We start from the raw sequence: 10,119 nt of genomic DNA on the forward strand, positions 1-10,119 counted from the left end.
ATTAAAATATTTTAGAATAAATGAAGTCCTGTTGGATAAAGCAAAACCAAATCTACCTACATATCCGCCTGCTCATTCCATAGAAAGATGTGAGTGTCCTAAGGAATACACGGGCTTGTCTTGTCAAGATCCTAATGTGGGATATTTCAGATATTTTTCAAATGATACCAAGGATAAGTGGATTGACATAGTCGTTGGAAAAGCCAAACTGTGTGAGTGCAATAGTAGGTCACAGAGCTGTGATCCAAATACTGGCTTTTGCAAAGTAAGTATCTCAAGACAAACTGTTGTCATTGAATTCACCAATAAACAGAAAATAATAACGATTCTAAAATGCATTTATTTGCAAGTATATGAATGTACCATAATATTGAACTAAGTAAAATTTTTTCAGTTAAACAATATTTCCTTGAATAATTAATTGTCAAAACTGTACTCTAGCTGGTGGATTAATTAGTAATAACTGTTATACAGGGATGAAATGAAAAAGAAACAGGTTTTCTTTTCTTAGAATTTTATGAATTCAAGATTTGACATTACAGGCGAAAACAATCGGCACATACTTATTAGTGGACTTTCTGCTATGCGAGTTAATATTTTTTCTTCTTGTTGCACCAATATTATTTTAGGTCATCCACGATTTCTTTATGGAAAAACAGAGCCTGTTTCGCCTAAGCCGTTTTAAAAATTTTGGGATATAATGTAAAATACCATCTTGCTTTAATACTCTTGCAAAAATCTTTATTAGAAATTCTTCATAGAACTTTCATTATATCAAAGCGTACTTTAAAACGCAACTAAATCATGTATCAAACACAAATTAATTAAACAGGCCAAGCAGACTTTGACAGTTACTCCATGACTCCAAATTAAAATTTACCTAATCATAGAACCCGGTGTCGCTAAATATTATGGTACATACTTTCACATATACAAGTAAATGCATTCTTGATACCATTTCCATCTGTATGCTTTTTCTGTTATTGAAGAACTGTACTCACAGTACATCTGGCAACCACTGTGAATTATGTGACACAGGTTATTATAAAGATGTCAGTGGAAACTGCTCACCCTGTCTATGCCCTACTGCTAGTCAAAATAATGCAGAAAGTTGTTCACCAATAGAGAAGAGTTTTAAATGTAACTGCAAGAAAGGTAACTTCAATTCATATATTAGAGTAAGTATCCCAAATAATTTCTATTTAAGGTTACATGGGACAATTTTGTGATCAATGTGATGATGGCTATTTTGACAAAGACGTTTCTCCCAAATCTTTAATATGTGAACCTTGTGGTTGCAATCCATTTGGAGTAGTTGACGGGAAGGGAGAAAGTTGCAATGAATTTGGAATATGTCAATGTAAAGAAGGATTTAAAGGTGAAAAATGCAATGAATGTGTTAATGAAAGAGAATATATTAAAAATGGAGTTTGTTCTCGTAAGTCACTGGGTAATTAATAATTTTATATTATTTCTATTTTCCATAATTTCAGCATGTGATGAATGTGTGAAATTACTTTTTTCCGAAATTGATAATCTTACTTTAGCTGTTGATGATACTTTCAACTTATTCAAAAGTGATGTAAAACCACCGTGGAAGTTATTGACCAACACCATAGACAAACACAACATGTTATCAGAGAAATTTAAGAGAAAGAAAGAACAGACAGATAATCTATTACAAAACTCGAAATTGGACCAGCTGAAAGAAAAAATAAATGCTATGCAAGAAAGACTGAAACAAAAAAATGATGAAGCCAAAACAAACATTATTAATACGGATAAACTACAAAATTCATCCAATTCATTAGTAGACGAAATTCAAAAATTAAATAAAAAATTAATTAATATTATTGAAACCTTGGATAATTCTGGACCAAAATCAACTAACGTTAAGAACTCGCTAAAAAAGGCTAAAGAAATTTTGAAACAAATTAATGCGATTTCAAAAAAGTTTAACAATCAAGAAGATCAAGAGGCAGTTAACTATTGCAAAAATGTAACACAAAAAATAAACGATATTTATAAACCCCCGTCAAATATGCCAAAACAGCTACTCGAAGACTTAAATAATAAACTAGATGATCTTTCAGATATTACCGCAGATGTTGAAAAACTTGTTAATAAAGCTGAAAAAAAGAACCTCGATAATGCAGACAGAATTGTAAAATTCAAGGAGAAATTGGAAACACTCAAAAATAATAGTCGAGGAGTTGAAGATAGTGTAAGGGAAATAATGTCTAAAATAAATGCTACAGATGATTTAATTCTACAATTAGAAGTTGTATATAATGACTTAAAAAATATTACCAATTTTATGGAATTTAAACAACTTGAAAATCGTGTTCGACGACAAATGGAAAATTCGCCTAAAACCAACGAACTATTTTTTAAAGCTATAGATCATGTTCGAGAACTGGAAAAAAAGATCAATTCTTACCAAAGGTAACAAATAAAATTGAAACAGCACAACTTTAACACAGTACCATATTAAATTTCTTACTTACTACTTACAAGTGATGATTTATTTCTAGTAATATATGTGATGTTTTTAAATTTGTAATACGCTTTCCAGTTTGTTCAATTTCACTAAAGACGAATGGAAAAAAATTAATGCTAGTGGATCATACGAAACACTACTACATGGAATAGAAGAGGCAAAAAGAGATATTGAATTATCCAGGAAATTATTAGAAGACGCTACCAAACTCATATATCCTGCAAACTCAGAAAATGTACTAGACAAAGCAAACTTAGCACTGACATACTCAGAGAAAATAAAACAGAGAATTAATAATCTAAAAAACATTTCAAAGAGTAAGGCCAAAACTGATTTTTCTGTTGCTTTACAAAGTAATTTGATATGTATTTTAGATCTCACAGAGGTAAAAAACAAGTTAGATAAATTTAAATACAGCATACTTAGTAGTGGTAAAGCCAACAATGACTTGAACCAAATATTGCACAAAATGGAAACAGATATAACATCCCAGGCAGATGTAGTTTCTAAATTAGAAGATGCCATAAAGAACAGCAAAGTTATTTCCGAAGATATGGAGCAAATTCGTAAAAAAGTTCAAGATATACTTACTGCAAGTCAAGATAGCTTTTTCAATAAATACAATATGTATCTAAACCTAATTTCTAAAGAAGGTTAGTATTAAATTATAAATTTCAAAACATTTAACATCACATATCACAGATTATTTCTAAAAATATATTTTTTCTAGAGATTGACAAGTTGAAAGCAAAATTAAATAACACCAGAGAACATCTTAAGAATCTCAACATAAGTTCCACATATTTTGACACTATCAAAAAATTCAATACAGAAAATAAAAACAGAAATATACAAGCCATTCAAGCCAGGATTGAAGAGTTAACTAATAAAATTAATTACGCCAAACAAGCAGCTGATATAGTAAATATTCAGTTATTAAGTTTAAAGGCACATAGAATTTACATATTAATGTTTTTAGATAAGTGTAGCAATGAATATATCAAATTGTCATATGTCCTATCAATTACCTCAAATGGAAGTGTTTAAAAGTTTATCCATCACATTTAAGTGCAAAACATGTCAAATATTTAAGTTAGCAAATGCTGATGGAGAGTTCAATTTAACAGTTGAAAATAACAACATTATACTTAAATTTAACGACAAAAATATAGTGATCTCCAGTACCGAAAAAGACAAGGAAAAAACTGTTAACATTGAAAAGTGAGTTGAAGTCGATAACTGTACCAACATAATTCTGATATGAATTTTTAGATTAGGTTCATTAATCAAAATGCAAGTAGACACTATAGAAAAAACTGAGCTTACTGATTCTCCGTACTACATTATACATCCTTATGACCAAATTGAAATTGGTAGTACAAATAACAAAATTAACGGCAAATCGTATGTGTACAATGTTATACTAAACCAAAAAAAGTTTGGTTTATGGAAATTTTCTCAAACAGAAGGAAATTGTACAGGTGAAACTAGGTAAATTATTTAATACATGATTAGTATGTGATTTTGATTATATCTTCCATATTACTTTTTGTTAGGGATGAAACTGAAAAGCAACCAGATAACGTTAATACATTCTTTAATGGAAAAGGATACGTTACATATGGAAAAAATAGTAACTTAAATCCCACGAAACTTACTTTAGGGTTTGATTTCAGCACATTTGATGAAAACAGTTTGATTTATTTGGCTGCATTTGATGAAACCACTACAATATCTAAAGGGGTGAATATTTGTCCATATATAGGGTAGCCACTTATTTCTATCCCCTTACTTGGATAACTTTTTCTTTTTAGAAATTTTATAGAATTGGTTGAAATAGTAGAGTTGTGCATAATTTATACCTCTACAAATGTAAACAATTATACCTCTACTCTTTTTTTATTGCCTATAAAATGGTAAAACAAACAATTTTTTAAATACATTTGAAAAATAAAACAACAGTAAAAAAACTGATTATAGCCACTGAGGTATAGTCTTTCTGAAGTCAGTTTCAACATGTAAAAAAAACGCCTGGCAATAAAATTTAATGAGTTTCATAGGCGTCCCAAAAAAAGATTTCTGATAAAGGTAAAAAATTATAATAATTTGTATATAATGTGTAGGAAATTTATATTATATGTTCATTTGGTCAGCAACATATTTTAATTATTTATGTCCTCAAACAATTTTATTTTATTGATGGTAAATTTTGTTTTAAAAGGTCTCCAAAGTGCCATGTTGTAATAATATTAGTAAACAAAATATCCCTCTTATTTCTCCCTATAGCAATTGTAATATGAATGATTAATAGAAGGTGCCTATAATAAATTAAAATTACCTGAATCACACCAAATTCCGCATTGCTGCACTGCACTGCTGGGCAATTTGTCGACTACTTGTCAATAGCTGAGATTTATTGTCCAGTAGCCCAATGCAACTGTATTTGTTTTTCATTTGCAAACGCTCGCATTCTTCAACTGGGCATATACCATATCCACATTTAGATCGACCAGACCTGTATATGGGTATGGCTAAATAAATATGGGAACAAGTTTATCAAATATTTCAATGCCGAGTTGCTGCGTCAGCAACTAAACCTGGTACATACTGTCATCCTCTTGCTTCATCAATTGATATCGGAAAGACTATAACTAGCATAATAGTTTCTTGTTTTTACAATATATGATTTTTATTTTTTTAAATTGAAAATTTTTGTTTCTTGCCACCACAGCATAAGTAGAAACACTTAGTTGAGTCATCATATACTAATTCATAGTACCCAGGATATCCCTAGTCAGTTGCGTTACCCTGTTGCAGTGAGTTTGCATATGTACAACATGATTGTTGGCAAATTGCCTTAATTGTTTATATCATTATACTACTATTATTTTGAAATTATCACAAATGTCAAATTTGTTAAAGTGTATTTTTATATTTACATATTGTTTTTAAATCTATAAGTAATTACTTTCTATGGACTGGGATTTAAATGTACATTTTAATGTTTTATAATAGTGAATAAAAATATTTACGTTTCTTATAAACAGAATTAGATAAATACTCTTTAAATTTGGATGATTCCTGTAAAAATATTGAGATTTACTACCTGAGATTTGTGTTTCCATAAAGCAACAGTGAAGTCCGTCATAGTAATTAACAATTACTAAATATTTCATTGAAATTTTGCTGATTCAACAGACTAGTAAACAAAGCCAACGTGATCTAGCTGATTATGATTGAGTCGATAATAAACAAAAAAAAGCACAAAATTATGTGCAACTTTGCTATACCATATCTCTAAAAATATAAATGATACTCTTAGGAGATAGAAAATAGCTACCCAGTATATATAAATACAAAACCGTAATACCTACTTTTCCACAAAAAAAGTAATGCAATTAGCATCTATGTTGTTTTAATTAACAAATACTATTTTCTTAATTTTTAAGGATAACTGTGCATACATAATATTATATTTGAAGAACGGCTATTTAAATCTTATTGTAAAACATTCTAATGGTTTAAGCAGCACTTTAGCTTCGGACAATAAATCTAATAATGGCAGAAAGCATCATGTTGACATCAATATGGAATATGACAAATCTGGAGTTCAATACTACATCCTTCTAACGAAAAATGAAACCCTTGAAAACATAAAAGATACCACGAATGCCCTTAATAAAAAATATGTGTTCAAAATAAAACAGGCCTCTCATTATCTCGGTGGTACTCCCCCAGTTTACAATAAAACATGCCTACCCATTAATACAACTTCTTTCTTGGGTTTCTTAAAGGTGACTACACCACTAACGAATGAAATATTGTCATATGGAACGATAAAAACAAATAAACAGGTAAATAATAGGACTAAATAATTAATATTTTCCCAAAAAGTTGTTTAAAAAGAAGCATTGCGACTTAATAGGGGATTCCCACATCTGTATAATATATTGATATAACCTTAGGTTCTTGAATTTTACCAAGTTCAAGTAAATAAAAATGGATATATGAAAGTCAAATTAATGGAAGAACAAGTTCAAAATATCAGTTTCATTTTACAACCCACTTCTGCAAATGGTATAATTATGAACCTTGCACATTATAACATCTCTTTGGATAACTACAGACTAAAGATTGTCGGAATGGAAAATGACCACAACATAAGTTTAGATGCAAATGAATACAACACTGTGAACATATCGTACAAAGAAGGAATTTTAGTAGTGAACAGTAATGAAAAAGTTATCCAGGTCCCAACTGAAGTAAATATTGTAGATCTTATTATTACACTAGGTGATAAATATAAAGGATTCAGTGGTGGACTAAGCAACATTTTGATAAATAACAAGTGGGTATCCCAAAATAATTTTTTTAAACGATTTCAGTTATTTTACATATTTTTTCTAGAGAATTATTATTTACTCCAAATGGTGTAGTTGAATTTTCTAATGTAGAAATTGGTAGAGAACTGCCATCAATCAAGGTCAGGAGTACTAAAAAAGCCGTGAAGAGTCTCTCTACATATTTTACGAACACGATGCTAAATACTGAAAGCTGTGCCAGGTCATCAAATTATGAAACTATTTCTGAAGCAATTAAATTAGGTGATACATCAAATAGTTACACTTATATAAAATCAAATTTCTGGAAAACCGATTATTCAGTCAGTTTTCAGTTTAGGACTTATTACCCGCATGGGTTACTATTTATATCTATTGTAAGTAAAATTTTCGTATTTTATTGCCACATTAAATTAAAGTAACATCTTACAGGGTAATCAAAAGCAACAGCATTATAACCTACTGAAATTGACAGACGGAGAGCTCAGCTTGAATATTAAAGGGAAAATAAATAAATCTCCAGTTATTTTGAATGGCAAATTGAATAATGGGCAATGGCATAGTGTTGAGCTGTCCAAGAAGAAACGAAAATTAGCAATAGCTGTAAATGGACAGCAGAAAAAAATTGTTAAAATTCCGAAAACCGCAGTCAGAAATGAAATATATATAGGAGGTGTTCCCTCGAATTCTGATTATTTACAGGTAACTGGACTGGTAAGACAAAATCAGAATAGATTAACCTGCATATAAAGGAATCCTATTTTTAGGGGGAACTTGATCCATTTAAAGGGTGCTTAAGGTCTTTAATTATTAATAATGAACATCAATTCGTTAAAACTAAAGATGTACAACACAGCAATACTGGTCAGTGTTTCTCCAACGTCGAAGAGGGAGCATACTTTAGTGGTAGCAGCTTTGCAATATTCAGTAAGTGAAAACTTGCTTTTACATAAAAATTATATAAATTCAATTTGTCTTATTTACAGAAGAAAATTTAAAAATAAACAAAATTGTGGAACTATTTTTTGAGTTTAAAACCACAGAACAAAATGGAATATTTTTAAGTGTATCTAACTTCGGAAATGGCCCCGGTCTTTCAGTGGAGTTACAAAATGGTGCGGTTGTTATGACAGTTGATATGGGAAATGGAGTTATATCACATGCCAAAAATAATCTATTTTCCAAATTTGCATTGTGCAACAACATGTGGCACAATGTAACAGCGATGTATTCAAGCTCCGAATTAACAGTTTTTGTTGACGGTATTAGACAAACGTGGGCACAATCAATCACAAATTCTTTACTGGATGAAATTAGCGCACCTATATATATTGGAGGATTTCCAGGTAAGATAAAATATTAGACGCAACATAAAATAACCGTAACATGGTTGAATTTCAGGAGACGCACCAGCAGAAACTCGCAAATCGAGAAGGAATTTTAACGGATGCTTACGAAGACTAAAAATCGAAAATACGTTAATTGACTGGTCCAACATGAGAGAACTATATAAGGTTTCATTAAATTCATGTCCAACTTAAAAATAACTGCCATTGTCCTTCGACAAATACAAAATAAACCAAAACCTGAAAAAATCTAGTGACAGCTTAAGTATTATACCATAATGTATTATAAAGTCACTGCCAACAAATTGTAAATACATAATGTAGATATTTATTCAATTTTGTATTTAAAAATGCCATATATTAGATCTAAGAGAAATGTAATATTTGTATATATGATTTTTATTGTGTGTGATACAACAAAATACAAACTTTATCAAATAAGGAAACAGCCAGAATGTATATAATAGTTAATCGTTATAAAAAATTCTTCTAAAGTAAAAATAAAGTACTAAAATCAGAGATGTATTTGTATCAGTAAATGAATGACTTAATTAATTGTAGTAGCTATATATTATATTGTGGGGTCAATAACACAGTTTTTATAACGAAAGTTCTTCAAATCTGCAGCTATTGCACTCCAGGGAATATTCTCTTGCTTTGATGATAAAGTCCAAAATAATTTTTATACAATGTGATGGATTAGGACAATAAAAATGAAGAAATAAACCTTGAAAGCACGTGTAATAATTAATTTTGAAATTTATGTGGGAATAGCAACAATACCCAATTTTAAATATGTGAACTGGTTGAGATTTTGCTATTACTAGTAATTTAAAAGACCCGACTTATTTTCACAAACTGTTATTAACCGGCCTCTAGCAGTCAAAGGCATCATCACAAACTTAAAATAACAGTACTTACCTACATGTTAGGCATTTAGACGAGCATAAATTTGTAAGAATAATTTAATTTTGACCAAATCGCCATATCTGTCATTTTACATTTAACAATTTTTGGAACCCTCTAAAATGATACACCCATGGAAACGCATCCGCCGCATGCCTTACCAATCACATAGTTTGAAAAAATTGATAATTTTGTCACTTCAAATTGAAACACTTCGTAAATGTTGAATAATTTACCTGTAAACCTGTTACTCTCTTAATTCTTCTCTGTAGATTGGACATCTTAGTACACTTTTGATTCAATTAGAGTGATATGAGACATCGCCTATTACAAATCTGGTTTCATCAGAATGCAAAATTCGCGATATTGGTCTGCGAAAAAACCTGAGTGGGTAACTAATAATAAAAAGCAGCATTCTCAAAAAATGTATGTACTGTGTGGAATACTTAATGAAAAAATAATTGATTCCTTCTTTAAAGTCAACTTCTTTCTAAATGTTTTAAATAGTCACTGCAAATGTAGTAGGCAATCTTCCTACTGAAGAAATATTCAAACCACATATTCAGTTAGTGTATGTTTCATTCATAATACTACCATTCTGAATAAACAGGTAAATGAAAATTTTTCACACCGTTGGATCAAATGAAACATTCCCCTAACTCAATGGCCAACGAGGACACCAGATCTCACTCCCTTAGACTTTCTTCTGTGGGGAACACTTGAATCAAGCGTACAAAATATGTCCAACCAATAAAGAGGAACTAAGAAGAATAACAAAGGCTTACAGATAAATTACTCCTCAACACTCTTAAGTATTGCGAGACACATTCGAAAATGGTGGCTTAATAGAAATGTCAAAAATTTAAAATTATGACTAAATTTTTGTGTGTTATGTTACTGTTCGTATATATTTTTTTTTTCATAATTATAACTACTGCGTCCATTTAAATTAAATATTAAAGAACGCATTATCGAACATTTTATTTGTTCATTTAATTTGTTTATAATTCCATAGGCTACTTACCCT

At 30.1% G+C, this 10,119-nt stretch overlaps 1 protein-coding gene across 1 annotated transcript in view; it reads left to right on the plus strand.

Annotated features, from left to right (window-relative positions):
• LOC108906185 (laminin subunit alpha-2) overlaps window positions 1-8,705 on the plus strand; it is a 110,667-nt gene extending 101,962 nt beyond the window's left edge. The window contains exons 10-26 of the mRNA XM_018709390.2: window positions 16-265; window positions 990-1,155; window positions 1,208-1,438; window positions 1,494-2,445; window positions 2,576-2,817; window positions 2,875-3,153; window positions 3,231-3,421; window positions 3,480-3,721; window positions 3,773-3,991; window positions 4,057-4,243; window positions 5,950-6,354; window positions 6,466-6,848; window positions 6,908-7,217; window positions 7,273-7,554; window positions 7,608-7,767; window positions 7,827-8,186; window positions 8,242-8,705. Of these exons, the coding sequence (XP_018564906.1) occupies window positions 16-265; window positions 990-1,155; window positions 1,208-1,438; window positions 1,494-2,445; window positions 2,576-2,817; window positions 2,875-3,153; window positions 3,231-3,421; window positions 3,480-3,721; window positions 3,773-3,991; window positions 4,057-4,243; window positions 5,950-6,354; window positions 6,466-6,848; window positions 6,908-7,217; window positions 7,273-7,554; window positions 7,608-7,767; window positions 7,827-8,186; window positions 8,242-8,381 (4,999 nt within the window). The 3' untranslated portion in view covers window positions 8,382-8,705. The remainder of the gene's footprint in view (window positions 1-15; window positions 266-989; window positions 1,156-1,207; window positions 1,439-1,493; window positions 2,446-2,575; window positions 2,818-2,874; window positions 3,154-3,230; window positions 3,422-3,479; window positions 3,722-3,772; window positions 3,992-4,056; window positions 4,244-5,949; window positions 6,355-6,465; window positions 6,849-6,907; window positions 7,218-7,272; window positions 7,555-7,607; window positions 7,768-7,826; window positions 8,187-8,241) is intronic.
• The last annotated feature ends 1,414 nt before the right edge of the window (window positions 8,706-10,119 follow it).

The sequence above is a fragment of the Anoplophora glabripennis genome, unplaced genomic scaffold (assembly GCF_000390285.2).
Source record: "Anoplophora glabripennis isolate ALB-LARVAE unplaced genomic scaffold, Agla_2.0 scaffold126, whole genome shotgun sequence".
Lineage (NCBI taxonomy): Eukaryota > Metazoa > Arthropoda > Insecta > Coleoptera > Cerambycidae > Anoplophora > Anoplophora glabripennis.